The sequence below is a fragment of the Poecilia mexicana genome, unplaced genomic scaffold (genome assembly GCF_051168715.1).
Source record: "Poecilia mexicana isolate PSO_F unplaced genomic scaffold, ASM5116871v1 scaffold_18, whole genome shotgun sequence".
NCBI classification, from domain to species: domain Eukaryota; kingdom Metazoa; phylum Chordata; class Actinopteri; order Cyprinodontiformes; family Poeciliidae; genus Poecilia; species Poecilia mexicana.
In genome coordinates, this window is record NW_028263387.1 from 18,571,242 (window position 1) to 18,585,409 (window position 14,168).

Here is a 14,168-nt window from a genome sequence, read left to right on the forward strand (position 1 = left end):
TACTGCATGTCTTGCTAATAATTTTATTTTATAACTTAATAAACCTGGAGGGAAGATGTAGACCAGGATTACCAGGAAGAAACTGAGACATCTGCTCAGTTTCTACTCAAACATCTCCACCTGCTGGTCAACTAGGGAACTACACGTTACATTTTTGTCTCCTCAGCCTGATTACTCTTATCGCCAGTTATTTAAGTGGAAAAAAATAAACAAGTGCAGGCACGAACCTTAATATCACACAAACATGGGGAATAAACATCAGTAATATTTATATTTCTTACATAAATATGTGTATGGATTTATAGATCAATAGTTTTATGTACAGAAATTACAAGAATAAAAGACCAAAGCTAGTTCTAAATCAAATTGTGAGTCAAAGTGTCAGAGCCACTTTTATTAACTTCTACCCTGTGATTCAGGAAGTTATATTTGATAACCTCCTGATGAAATGAAACTAAAACTAAATAAATAAACATGCTACTTCCCGTTTTTACATTTATTTATCCCCTATTAAAACTGTGGTGTCCAAAATGTGGTTTAGGAGCAATTTATGGCCCCTGGAATGATTTTACATCCCCCTAAACACCGATTTAAGGATGACTTTTGAATTTATTTAGCCAATTATGCAAATTAATGCAGATAAAAATGTTAGGGTGCAATTTCTATTGATACTGGCAAGTTCAAATATTCTTGAAACAAAAAACTTTAAGTGAAACGAATAATATAAATTAAATTTGATTGTAAACAAAACCACAAACATCCAGTGAGCATTTATTTAAATTTAACTAAAGAATCAGTCAGCATGTCCTGTTCTTGTTTCTGAAAGTCTAGACAGAAGTTATCAACCTGAAATTTTATTCTTCTTTAGTCTTTTTTTCTTAAGCCATGAATGTCATGTTTCAAATATACAATGATTGATTCTTGCTCATTTCATTAAATATTGTTTTTGATTTATTATTAAGCAAACAAGAAGAAAATGAATTTATTTATTTATTTATTTATTTAGATTTAATTGAGATTTTTGCCCCCCGTGACAGTCTGAACACTACAGTCGTAAACCAAATGTAAGATGCGCACCTACCTCTTACATTACGGTAAACCGAAGAGACAAACAAGTCCCGGTTCGCAACAGTGACATCAGCACGCCGCGAAGTGGCTCTGACGCGCGGCGATTGGGTGAGCCCGGAGCTAAAGTGTGTTACAGAGTAAAAAACGAGACGCGGATGAGAACAACAACAGCTGCCGCCGCATGAAGCCAGCTAAAGTCACAGTCTCACTCCTCGGTCTCATGCTGTAGAGACTTCGGGTAAGGAAACCTGCCTCATGAAGCGTTTTTAAAAGCCGTAGTTAGCGGAGACTGGCCACAGCAGCTTCCGCCCTGTACGAAGTTTCTTTTGTCTTCCTCCGACAACAACAACAAAACAAGACAGGCAGTGTTCAGACCGCTGAACACGGTTTGTTGCCTCTGTTAATAAATGTGTAAGAGCAAGTCATCAATAATATGACTTATTAAAGCGTCTTGGGAAAGAAAAGAGTTTGTTTTTGTGCGGCTGTTCCTTGGAAATACCTTTGGACCGGTTTATTGGGGTCAGTGCAGCGAAGCTGATAGCAGCTGGGTGTGTTAACACATGTGGTTCCTTCACAGAAACTCAAACTAATGAGACATTTTATGTGTCCTGGATGTTTAGATATTAATATGTGGAGCAGTAACATTATTATTGGGATACATTTGGAGTAAATGTTGCTTAATCGGGCTTGTCTCTGAGGAGAAGTTCACCTCCCAGGTCAAAAATAGAATATGAGTATTAACTTAGTTTAGTTCAGCTCGGTTTATTTATTCATAGTCAATTCACAATGAAAAAGAAATTAAAATTATCAGTTACATAGCAATTCAAGTTTCAGGTTAAAATTTAATTCCTGTCCCCACAATTTATCCTAATTATAATGTCCTATTCAGATCCAGTTGCAAACAGTCCAAATTGTAACACAGTGCATTCAAAGTCAGTTGGCTTTTTAATGTAAAAAGTTAAGTGTCTAAGAATTCTTTAAACAGTAAAAAGTGCTGAGTTGGGAGTACTTTCTATATGAAAGATACATCACTGGCATTGCGAATGCAGTACAGCCAAACAAAAACATTTTGAATCATCGGCAAGAAGGAAAGTGTTTAGTTGAAAAACACTCAGATGTGCTTTCAATTGGAAAGATTTTACTCTGGCCTTGTTTGGGAAATAAACACAGCTAAACAAACAGTACGCCATCAGTATACTCAGTGGGAAAGAAAGTAACAGAACACATAGCTCTGAAAGAAAACTCAGCTAACCTTAGCATCAATGAGCCAGGAGTACTTTCTATTGAAAAGTAATTTTTCTCTGATGGCTCCACCTGTGCCTTCATCCTGGAAAGAAACTCTGCTGAAAGTTACACATATGTGCTTTATATGAGGAGGAATAAGACAGCATTTCTGTATGGTCTGTGGCAGCAATGGATTTTGTGTCTGTGTTTATTGTTTGAAATAAAACTATTGGGGGAATAAAGATGGAGAACTTGAGTGGAAACAGAGGTGCTACATAAACATTCTTAGCCCTCATCAAAATAAGAGCATAAATATAAATATCTAACTACTAGAAGAATTCTCAATGATCGATAACCAATGCTTCAATGCAGATGTTGAACTTCATTCCACTGAAAGTTTACAATCACATAAATTAGTGCTGTAGAATTTAACTAAAAAAAATAATAATTTAGGTGTGTTGAACATTAAACTGCTAACCAAAAATTAGCTCTATTAACAATACAATTCTTTTTTTTTTATGCGTTTGAACTCTAAAGAAGCATATGTAGAGCAAAGTGTGTACTTATTTTTAAAAACCCGCCAAAAGCAATAATTAATCTGTACATGCACCTTTCCTCCTGTTATGCTGGCTCAGTGTGTGATACGTTCAGGTGGGAATCCAAACATCAAGGAGGCTTCTTGTTCTTTTTCCAACTGAGAAACCCAAAAATGCGACTCCCCAGGACATAATGGAGTCTAATCAATCGTACACTTTTATTTCTTGCTGTTGTAACCCTTAAGTTTGTCTTTTTGTCTCCAGATGTTACGATGGACGCAAAATTTACAATTTCAGACAGCGACTCGGAGCCATCGGAAGACGTAGAGGAAAGAGGAAACTTGCAGCTAATGCAAGTAAAGGAGAGGCCGCTCAGTCAACGCCACACCCTCACGCTTCCTGAGCTCCGATCTACAAGTAGGCAAACAGAGAGGATGTTACGGGAACTGTGGAGTGGGGCTATAAAATGGGTGAATGTTAAGATAAAATATAGAAAGAAAATGGCCCCTGCAGGAAATGTGCAATTACATTTGCAACTGCAAGCTTTCACATCAGTATAAACTCTGGTTTTTATGCTTTTTTTGAAGAAATCTTAAAAAATAAATAAAATATTTTGAGAAAAAATATATTTTCTAGATATTTTTATGCAGTTTCTCACCAAGCAGCTCTGAATTCATTGTGTGTAGTTGAACCTTTAACTACTGATCATTACATTCACTCTTCATGCTAGGCAAACAAAGAATGTATCTCATTGTTTTCTTTCACGAATGCTGAAGAACTTGTTTTTCCACCGTAGCATAAATATCAGGGATTCTTGGATCTCTTACCTCCAAGATTTTCGTCTGTTGTTTTGTTGTTTTGTCTTCTGCCCTAATTGCTTTGTTGGCATCAATTAGCAGAACCTGGGCAGTAGAAAGGGAAACATTACACACATTCCAAGAAACAACCCTGAAGCCCATTTGTCCTTTATCCTCTCATTAGCAGGTCGGGTGAGACTGAACTCTGAGTCCATCGCTTCCACCATCTCCAGAGAGGAGGAGCTGCAGGCCAGGGGGGAAGAGGAGGTCGGGACCCCCACTGAGGGCTTTCCATTCAGGGGCCGATCTAATTCAGCTCCCCCCTCCCTGTGGGCCGCCAAGAAGTACGGCCGGCAGCTTCGGAGGATGAGCGATGAGTTTGTCAACCTGCTTGATAAAGGGGTGAGGATGAGAAATCTATGAGCTTTATTGATGTAAAAAAGCTTAACGTGTATCCAGCCCGTCTGTGAAAGCATAAGCCCCGCCCCCTGCCCAGTTTAGAACAGTTTAACTGAAGTGGGCGGAGCCAAGAGACCCCTAGGGGCGTGGCAAAATGTGGGGATGAGTGGAGGGGGTTAGCGAGGCTCTGGTCAGGAAGAAATAAGAAATAAGCTCCTTCAGTCAAATGGTGCCTAAGCGGTGGGATTCTCCTATTTGTTTGAGACAGTGTGCCGTTATTAGGTATGGTTGTAAAATGGTCTAACTCAGACACACAGCTCCCGCAGCACTGAGACCGTTTCAGGCAAATTATTGAAGAGTTTAACAAATTTACACCAAAATGCAGCACCTTTAAAAACCAATTCGAGCATCTTATCTTCCAAAAAAGAGAAGTTTCTTTGGAGTTTAGTTACTACTTAAATATGGCAATTGTTTTATGTTTCTGCTTTTGTGTCACCCAGGAAATGAGGAAGGTGAGCAGTACCGGGTCGAACAGACCGATACACCACTCCAGGAGCTGGTGGAGCTACCTCTTCAGTCACCAGGAGACGGAGGGAGAGAACAACCACCACGAAAACCACGCCTCCCGCACCGAGTAGACCCTCAGAGAGGAGCACAAGGGTTGAACAAGGTTTTTATGGTGGGGAGAAAAACCACTGAACAACCTGTGAACGAAAAAAGGTTTCCAGGTTTAAGGACTTGGCTAAATAGATCATTTATAGGTTTTGTTTTTATGTCTTTGCTATACACATTAGATTTTTTTTATTAAGTGTTAGCTGTAATTTAGTAATGTTAGGCTGTCCATTGTGTCATAGGAAAAGTAAGTCAAAATACGGCGAAAGTGAGATGATATCTTAAAAGTTTATTTAGACTTGCAATTAGTGGATGGAAGAAGTTGGTATTTTATATTGGAGTTTATTTTATTGCACCAGAGGCTAACAAATGCACCAATTTGGATTTTTGTTTTGGTAAACAGCTCAGTTTGCTCCTTCTCCGTACACCCCAACGGTACACCGATCTGCTGGATATCGGGAAAATGCAGTTGCAATATTGTTGCTGAATACTGATTGCAAATAACTCGTGTTTTTCATTTGTTTTCTTTTCCATCGTCATCATTTTGTCCTCACTTCTCTCCCAGAGCTTCAGCATCTTGGTCAATAAAATCTAGATCTAGACGGTCAAATATATTATCGACAATCAAAGTCTGACTGATTGATGCTCATAATTTATCTCTATAGGCTTTAGAAATTGGGATGTCCGTTGGGATTTGGTACTTGTATGTACTTATGCATTACATATCAGCCAATTTCCATTGATGATATTTTACTTTTATGAGTTATGAAGATAAATGTTCATAATCTTACTTATATTGGGTACCATCTTTGATATTACACCTCATTCCCATCAGTTATGATTCATTTCTGCCTGCTAGTTTTGGTCGATCTTATTCATTTTTTTCTCACAGTAGAGGAGAAATTTTGTTTCAGTCAACTGCAAGATTGGACAAAGAAACCCAAAGACAAGTACAAAAAGTCCAGAGGCAAACTGGTTTTTCTGGGAGAAGTGATGAAGTGGTTATAGGGCATGTATCATCATTTTTACATCTTTTTTTTTTTATTTATAACTATGTTCTGATGTTTGGACTGGTTCTTAAATACACAACTCGAGGTTTGCCTAAGAAAAACAGCAATGGAAAAGTCTTCAGCTTGCAATTTAAATGAATAAAGTCAAGATTTTTGTAGCAGTTTGTTCAATTAGAAAAAAGAAATCAGGAACAAAGTTGCGCTCAAACAGTGGATTCGAGACTCGACAAACCGGCACCCAACCTATGGATTTAAAAGCTCTCTGTGGTCGACCAAAAAAACTGTAATTTGGAGCAACATTCTGGAAAAACCAGAATATTTTAAATTAGGGAGCCATGCAGTGATTATGTACGTCTCATTTTCCTCCACATAAGTGCGTTTTGCTAATAAAGGTTTAACTACATGATGGTAACGTAGCTGTACAAACCTGATTCCGAGGACTTCTTCAGTAAAACCACTCAAAGCCACTTTTGTCTATCTACAGTTTGTTTCCCCATAAAAAGTCACTTCAAGCTAATGCTTCACATGTCAGTTCCTTATTCCGGCAAACTTTATGCTCACAAACAACAACTGCGGCCACTTCAGTGGTCAGGCTGTTGACTACCTGTTATCTGTGCTGCATACTCGCCTCTTCAGGTTGGCAGCCGCAGATCCGTTCAGTATGATCGGATTAAATGTCTTTTTTTGGTCAAGAAAACAATCCTTCCTGGTAGAAATCTCTGGACTGTTCCATTGCAGACATGTCTATATATGGTAGTGCCTTCCTGTTTTTGCGAGCTTGACGAAAGGCTTCTGTTTTTCTTTTTGAAAAGTGTGGTTTAAAGATTACTTTCTAAGCACAACTGGAAAAACAGATGGGGAATTCTTTACATTTCAAGATTTGAAGGTTTTAATGTAAAATATGATGATAAATGCCCTTTAAGGAGTTAAAACAAGCCCTGTTTCTTCACAGTTTTGTCGTGATTTTTAATGTAATCCAGGAACCTTTAATGTTTTGTTTTTTTAATACAAACTTCTCGTTTCGCTGCTTGCAAGCCTATTCTATCGTTAACAATCGTGCTTGACTATCAGAGAACTGCTTTATTAGAACAAATTTATCAAAAGAACAACAATCTTGTTAGTGGGACAATCTGTGACGATGCACAAATATTATAAAACTTCAGGGTTTAGATTGTAGCCGGTGACATTAAAGCCTAAATATAAAAGCACAAAACAAGCCTATCTTTTTAAAGACTTGGACAAGCAAAAAAATAAAAACGACAAACAAGAAAAAAAAAAAAGATTTTTAGCTGTAAATATGTTGTAAATATTTATTCAAATGACTTTGGTGGAGGTTTTAAATAAAAATGGATTAACCAGAAGTTTATTTACGAGGTTTCCCAGCTGTTCAGTAAGCAATAGGCTTTGCACAATCCACGGCTGTTGTGATAAATGTTACTGTTTAAATGAATCGGCTGCTGCAGGCCTCAACTAATGGCAGGAGGAGTTCTCATCTTGTCTTGTTTAAAGACGAGATGCTTTTTGTATCCAAACTTTCCGCAGACTTTGTTCAGAAAAGTCACTTTGTACTCTTGTTTTTATAAAAAAATTGTTCATCAGCGTGTGGATAAACTTCTTCTCACTGGAATAACTTGTATTGTACTCTGATTTATGAGCAATTCTTGGCACATATTTAAACATTTTTGGATATCATTGTTGCCTCATATAAAATCAGCGTTTCATACACAGCTTGGTTTAAAAAAACAAAGCAAGGCTCGTCTAATATGTGATTATTAGCAATGGTGATAAGTTCGTTCTGCTTGTGTCTTATCGTCTTCCTCTCGGCTTGTAGGGTTGAGTTGTGAAGTGCTCGGGTTTGTCTATAATAACGTTTTATGGCTCTGGTTCAGTCTTCTGTAGCTTTTTCGTTTTGTTTATTTTTGCCTGGTATGCATTTTAATCTGAGAACTCCAGACAATCTGAACGGTGCCACAGAGACTGAACCAACAACTGTTTAAAAACGATTGATGACTACTGGCGGATCCCATTTCTTTCACTTTGATTTCGTCACTTAGGAAAGCTTTACGTCTCCATAGGTGGACATTTACTTGAACTCTAATGTTGGAAGAGGGACTAGATCCGAACCGAAGCTGAGCTGGATTTTAAGTGCTTAGTTATTCAATGAGCTGCCTTGAACGTTTTTGTTACCAGTGAATCAACACAGAGCCAGCCTTGAACCAGTTTTAAACGCTCGCTGTCCCCGTTTAGAGCTCCAGAAATAGCACAGCAGGTTTAGACGGACGTGAGCTCTCTGTCCAGACTAAGAAGGGACATTTCAGACTCTGACAGAGCGAATCTGTGGAGTAAAGAAAAACCCGCATGGGCACCAGGAGTTTTGCATACGATGTTAGTATTACTTGAATCTACAGATGTGTGTAAAGAAAACTGAATTTTATCTGATTTTTCTTTTCTATTCTTTTTCTCAGTTTTTAATGACTTTTTGTAAATGTATTTTCTCTACAGCTGTGAAAATCGATATATGCTGTCATGAATAAATGATTTTAAGATTGACTGAAGTCGTCTTGGTTTCTGTCGTTTGGTAAAAAGACGATGCTTTGAAAGCTGTAAAGATAAACACTGCAAAACCCCAAATCTTACCAAGTATTTTTGTCTAGGTACACTTGAAATGATACAAAGCTAACTTTTAAGTAACTTTTTAGCAATATATAATAGCTTGTTTTAAGTAAATAATTCCTTAACATTGATGAAAAAGTACTAGTTCTACTGACAGACTAGTTTATTTATAACAAGGCATAGTATGGGTTAACTTTTCATTTCCAGTTTCGGATAAGTTTAGATTTTAAAAAATGCCTTGCGTATTCTCACCGTGTGAATCTTTTTTTTTTAACATTTTTATTTTTAACTTGCGTGGCAGTGCGACATTTAGAGTTGTTGTCTAAAGTGTCGAGAAGGAGCGCAACAGATTTACCTTCACAAGTGAAGCATTACAGCTTTTTCTGTACTGTATTTTCTGGACAATAAGTTGCTACTTTTCTTTCATGCTTTGAATGCCGCATAAAATGTGCAGCACAAGCTCAAGAGCGAAGAGCGACAATGAAAGAGAGACTGAAGTGTGATGCTGTTCGATCCTGACACTTAAGAAGACGACGTTAGTCGCAGAAGGAAGATGAAGATTATAAGTTATCCTGGTAAGCTACTGCATTTTTCTTTTAAGCAGCCGTCTTACAGGTACTGTTTAAAAAAACATTTATGGTACGTATTTGTGTATGTTATTTCATTAAAAGTTGTTTCAACATGGCTGCCAGTGGGTAATGGACAAGTGCTGCCATATATGTGTTGATTTCAATGCAAAATATGATGTGGAACATCTGGTTTCATGCTGAGGTTAAATTGCACACAGGTGACTGTTTATTAATTAGAAAACTTCTGAAGGGACTTTGTTACAATTTACTGAAGACATCAGAGTTACACAAATGCACTTTTATAAATGTGTACCTGTGAAGAAAATGTATAATTATCCATCCACTTCAGATATGCACTGCTTTGTGTTGGTCAGTCATGTAAAATCTAAACAAAATACAGTGAAATTATTGCTGAAGATAGTTTATACTGTAGCACCAAACATGTAATAAAGACACACTTAACACTAAAGATAGCATGAAAATAACCAAAAACAACAAAATTTAAGGCCTCAGCTTGAACTATTAAGGATATTTTCAAAAACAGAAACCTTTGTTTGCTCAGCTTTGGTCCACAAACAGGAACACCCATTGGTTCTGCTGTTGGTAACAATGACAGTTGGACTTTTGTTTATTTTCACCACACAATGTTTTCAACACATATTAGAAGTTTTCATGTCAGAACAAAGTGAGGTATCTATGAAAAAAACAAAACAAAAGTTGCTTTGTTGTGAAATCAGGAAGTGATGGTGGGCGACTGGCAAATATCTCAGTTTTTCTCACAGTAAAACTGTTTCTGTGTGAATGAGAGGTGCAAACAGCAGCATTTTAAAAATAATTTTACCTTTAAATGTTAAAATGTGTAGAAATCCTGTATTCTTGGTTTAAACAGCAAACTGAGATTCGACTACGAAGCAAATATCCCGTCTGCATTTTCCCTCTGTTGAGGTTTTAAAACGTCATGGCAGATCTCCTGTTTCCACCCCCGGCTGCTGTTTCAGGCCACCTCCGATGGATCCCAGCAGAACCTCTGACCACAGTCCAGAGCCGACAGCCGGTCCATATCCGGGTCGCTCAGGGCGAAGTCGAACACCTCGGCGTTCCGGAGTATTCGCTCTGGATTTGAGGATTTGGGAAGAACCGGGACGCCCTGTTGCACCGCCCAGCGTAACAAAACCTGGTAACAAAAGGAAAAAAAATTAAAATACTGGCACTGAAACAGTAGCTGCATTTAAATTATAAATGTGCACAAATCTTTGTCTATATTCTGCTAATGTTGAAAAAACACAATTTTACAATCGCGTAATGTTTCTGTTAAATAATTAAAATCGCATCTAAATAAGCTTGTTCAAGCGATAAGTAATTTAAACCATGGTAGCTGAAGATGTAAACGGTTACATGAGATTTATTCATCAGCCACGGCGCTAGCGCTCATCATGCATCAGCCATGAGAGGAGGTTTTGGCGTTTATTCAGGCTTTGGAGCGTCAAACCCCTCACGCTTGGGTTCGGCTACATTTGCGACATTTTGGGGAAACTATTGTCGGTCATTTTACAGAAGAGCTACGGATTCAAAACGTTCAAATGACACACGACTTTTTATGAACTATGCGATGCAGTGAGAGCTCTGGAGGAGCCGGGATCACATTGTTTAAAACAAAAGCAAACCATCATCCTGCTACAAGTCATAACATCCAGCTGTTAATCATGTGACTCGTGTGATGAGAAAACGTGTTTCCGTTTCACTTCTGTGACATACATCTATGCCGACGTGGCTGAAAAATAATCTCATCCCAGCTCAAAAAACGCTTTTATCAAAAAATTGAGTTTTTTCAAAATTGGCGTGTATCCGTTGAGCAAATTTATTTTTGTAATTTCAAATTGTGCAGCTTCATGTTTAATGGAGACACAGTTAGTGACGTGTACCTGTGCAGGTGTGCGTTTGGAGTTCTTTGCCACCTCCAGGATCACCGGGTCAGTGAGCAGCTCTCCTTTCCCTAAAGATGAGTACGCTTGAAAACAGACACCAAACTCCTTACACAGACTCCTCAGTTCAGGCTGGCAGAGCCGCGGGTGAAACTCCACCTGCAGGAAGCAAAGATTCAGAAATAAACCAGAAACACTGCAAAAATACCAAATATTACTGAGTTTTTTGGTCTACATATTTGAAATAAGACAAAACTAACTGAGAAGTAACTTTTCAGCAACAAATGTTAGCTTGTTTTAAGTAAATAATTCCTTAATATTGAAAAAGTACTAATGTGAAGTAGAACAAGACATTGTCCCCCAATTATAATATCCGTAAATAACAGCCTAAGCCATTTCTTAACAGAAAATTACTTTGGCTGTTATTTTATCAAGGTGACTGGAAAAATATCTTGTTCTACTGGTAGATAATTTCACTTATCACAAGTACTTTGTTCTCTGCTACTACAGTCTGTCGTGAATGCTAAGGCTAGTTAGCATGGCCACCGATGATGGCGGATCAAAGGTTTTACTGTAATGGTAATTTGTTTCTCTATTCCTAGCACATTTAGCAGCGCGTTCATGACGATGACTGACAGCGCTAAGCCCCTCCTCCTGACTCTGATTGGGTGTTTTTGGTCGGGAGCTGTGCATTTCTTGAAACTGTGATAGTAACTCAGCAAAGAGGTGGAGGAGATGATTTTTTCACTTATTATCTGTCTCATATTATGCTGTCATGACATGGTGAGTTCCAACAAATATGTAAAAAAGTTGTTTTTGTTTTTTTTTAAATAAAAGTTACATACCGCAGCTTTAATACTCAAACCAAAATGGGTCATCAACAGAACGTTGATCCTTGAAATATTAAGGTGCTGGAATGGCCTAGTCAAAGTTCAGAACTCAATCCTGGTTTGAAATGCTGCAGTGAGAACTTGGGAGAGCTGAACGATGTAAGAGACACAGTCATGCAGAAATCCACTGTGATTAAACAAGATAATGCGCAATGTAAGACTACCTGTAAGACTGCAGGAGGGACTTTACAGCTTTGCATCAGAGCTTTCATGTGTGCTGGTGTGTAGTTGGAGACTCCAATGGCTCTCAGCTTCCCCTGACCATGCAGCTCCTCCAGACTAGCCCAACTCTGAGCTCGGTTACCTGGAATCAAACGTTACATCATCCTGTTACACAAAACCTGCATCTATATTTTAGGGAGCAAACATGAGAGGTCAGTGTTATTCAGCACATAATCCACTAATTCTTCAGCAAATAAAAAACACTTTAACCACTGAGATATTAGTTCATATTATATTGAAGTAAAATGAGAGCTGATCTCCAGCGTAAAATCTTAATTACAAGAGTTAAGAGTAAAAATGTGTCGGTGAAACACTAAAAACAACCACTATGAAGAATCTATAAGAGCCACAAGTTAATCCTGATATAAATTGAAGAAGTTCTTTTTCTTTTTGGAGTCTCAAGGTTTTGCTAATTGGACCTTTGTGATTAAAAATGTCTACATCAGTGAGGTTTTTATTGGTCAAGTCAAATCAAGTTTATTTATAGCGCACATTTGGTAACACTTTATTGAAGGGGTGTGCATAAGACTGACATCATACTGTCATAAACATGACGTAACATCTGTCATGAACGTGAAGGAGTCTTTATGAATGTTTGACTGTTGTCATGAACTGTCATTCGGTAAATAATAACACTTTTAATGTAAAGTTGCTCTAAAAGTTGCATTGAAAGTCCATTAAAAATGCCAACTTTGCATAAAATTATCATAATTTACAAAATCATGCAAAGTTGGCACTTTTAATGCAACTTTTAGAGCAACTTTGAATTAAAAGTTTCATTATTTACCAAATGACAGTTCATGACAACTGTCATAAACATTCATAAAGACTCCTTCATGTTCTTGACAGGTGTTATGTCATGTTTATGACAGTGTCATGTCAGTCTTATTCACACCCCTTCAAATAAAGTGTTAGCGCACATTTCAGCAACAAGGCAGTTCAAAGTGATTTACATCATAAAAACATAACGCAGCAACCAATTATGAAACAAGCAGAAAACATTAAGTTTTGTCAAATGCCATAGTCAAAATCATTAAGCAAATGAACATTGATCAATAGAAATAGTCAATGGCAACTCTAATCAAATGGGTTTTTAACCTTGATTTAAAGAAACCCGGTGTCTGATGCCAATACAAGAAAACAATCACAAATAGTCAATCTCTACTCTAAGAAACATTTATGTCTAACACCAAACACTCAGAAACACATACAACAAGTTTACCTGTGCAAAAATGAAGAAGCTGTGCTCTAGTAGTAATTTGTGTTGGACTAGCACATAGAATCCCTATAAAATATTTTAAAGTTGGTGGTTGCAATGTGACAAAAGTTGAGGGAGTCAGAGTGGAAGGAAAAGCATTGAAATGAAAGTGCTATTTTTCCAAGGAAAACAATCATACGGTCTGTCCTGTACCTGGGTTGCGGTCATCAGCTACCTGCAGTCCTTGAGTACCAGGCCAATGGATCAGGTAGAGATCAATGTACTCCAAGTCCAGCTGGGACAAACTGTGGAGGGCCCCGTCCATCGCCTTCACACCTTGATCCTTAGGGCCCAGCTTACTGCAGCAAAACATAGAGGAAAGGACATTACACACAATGTAAACAATTAACTACAGAAGAAAAAAAAAATCCACCTGGTTATGAACACATCCTCTCTAGTCAAGCCATGTTTTGGAAGAAGTTCTCTCAGAGCTTTGCCTAAGTCAGCTTCATTGCGATAGACTGCTGCACTGTCGAAGGATCTGTATCCAGCAGCCAGAGCAGCATCCACAGCCTGATAAACATCTGCAGGGCCACAGAGCTTGTAGGTCCCCAGACCCAGCAGAGGCATCTGAAGCCCGGCGTTTAGGGCAACAGAATGGGAAGACATCTGATGCTGAAAACCCAGCTCTGTCAATGATGCAGAAACACATGGTGCATGGCAATTAAACACTAGGATAAAATGGTGCGAAATAACATTAAAGCATTGTAAATGTAAGAGGTTTAGCAAAGTTTAAAAACTGAACTTAAATCTATTAACACCATTCAATAATGACAGCTAAATGATCGGTATAAGCTTAAAATTGTCATAAACATCACAGTTTTAACTACTCTGCGTTGAACGAATTTAAGATAAAATAACATAAACCCTAAACTATTCACTTTTAACAAGGAGCAGCAGAAAATGTCAACTAAACAATAAAAATCTACCTTGCACAACGATGACAACGTGCAAAAAAACTTCCTGTTATCAGCTGGCAGTCATGTGACACACAATTGGGCGGTTTTTTGCCGTCACCATAGTGACATCTGCCCTGGCGCCGCTGATT

At 38.0% G+C, this 14,168-nt stretch overlaps 2 protein-coding genes across 3 annotated transcripts; one reads left to right on the forward strand and one right to left on the reverse strand.

Annotated features, from left to right (window-relative positions):
- Positions 1 to 1,139: 1,139 nt before the first annotated feature.
- badb (BCL2 associated agonist of cell death b) lies at positions 1,140 to 8,196 on the forward strand. Of its 2 annotated transcripts, none has more exons than XM_014985517.2 (4): positions 1,140 to 1,306; positions 3,093 to 3,245; positions 3,810 to 4,027; positions 4,525 to 8,196. In XM_014985517.2, the coding sequence occupies exons 2-4, from the start codon at positions 3,101 to 3,103 to the stop codon at positions 4,660 to 4,662; spliced, it is 501 nt and encodes a 166-aa protein (XP_014841003.1). In that variant the 5' UTR covers positions 1,140 to 1,306; positions 3,093 to 3,100; the 3' UTR covers positions 4,663 to 8,196. The 2 variants fall into 2 exon arrangements, with proteins under 2 accessions (XP_014841003.1, XP_014841004.1); XM_014985518.2 differs by having other exon boundaries at positions 3,813 to 4,027.
- Positions 8,197 to 9,026: 830 nt separating this feature from the next.
- Positions 9,027 to 14,113, reverse strand: LOC106916904 (uncharacterized). The gene is made up of 6 exons (XM_014985512.2): positions 14,050 to 14,113; positions 13,494 to 13,749; positions 13,274 to 13,419; positions 11,805 to 11,944; positions 10,751 to 10,909; positions 9,027 to 10,002 (listed from the first exon to the last, which is right to left on the reverse strand). The coding sequence occupies exons 2-6, from the start codon at positions 13,727 to 13,729 to the stop codon at positions 9,823 to 9,825; spliced, it is 861 nt and encodes a 286-aa protein (XP_014840998.1). The 5' UTR covers positions 13,730 to 13,749; positions 14,050 to 14,113; the 3' UTR covers positions 9,027 to 9,822.
- Positions 14,114 to 14,168: the final 55 nt, after the last annotated feature.

Coding starts and splice junctions, on each gene's coding strand:
- LOC106916904 (XM_014985512.2), bottom strand. CDS start 13,729: ATGTCTTCCCATTCTGTTGCCCTAAACGCCGGGCTTCAGATGCCTCTG. Junction 10,910..11,804: donor TCCCTCCTGCAGTCTTACAG/GTAGTCTTACAT, acceptor TGCTTCCTGCAG/GTGGAGTTTCACCCGCGGCT. Junction 10,003..10,750: donor CCAAACGCACACCTGCACAG/GTACACGTCACT, acceptor TTTTGTTACCAG/GTTTTGTTACGCTGGGCGGT.
- badb (XM_014985517.2), top strand. CDS start 3,101: ATGGACGCAAAATTTACAATTTCAGACAGCGACTCGGAGCCATCGGAA. Junction 3,246..3,809: donor TCCTGAGCTCCGATCTACAA/GTAGGCAAACAG, acceptor TCCTCTCATTAG/CAGGTCGGGTGAGACTGAAC. Junction 4,028..4,524: donor TCAACCTGCTTGATAAAGGG/GTGAGGATGAGA, acceptor TGTGTCACCCAG/GAAATGAGGAAGGTGAGCAG.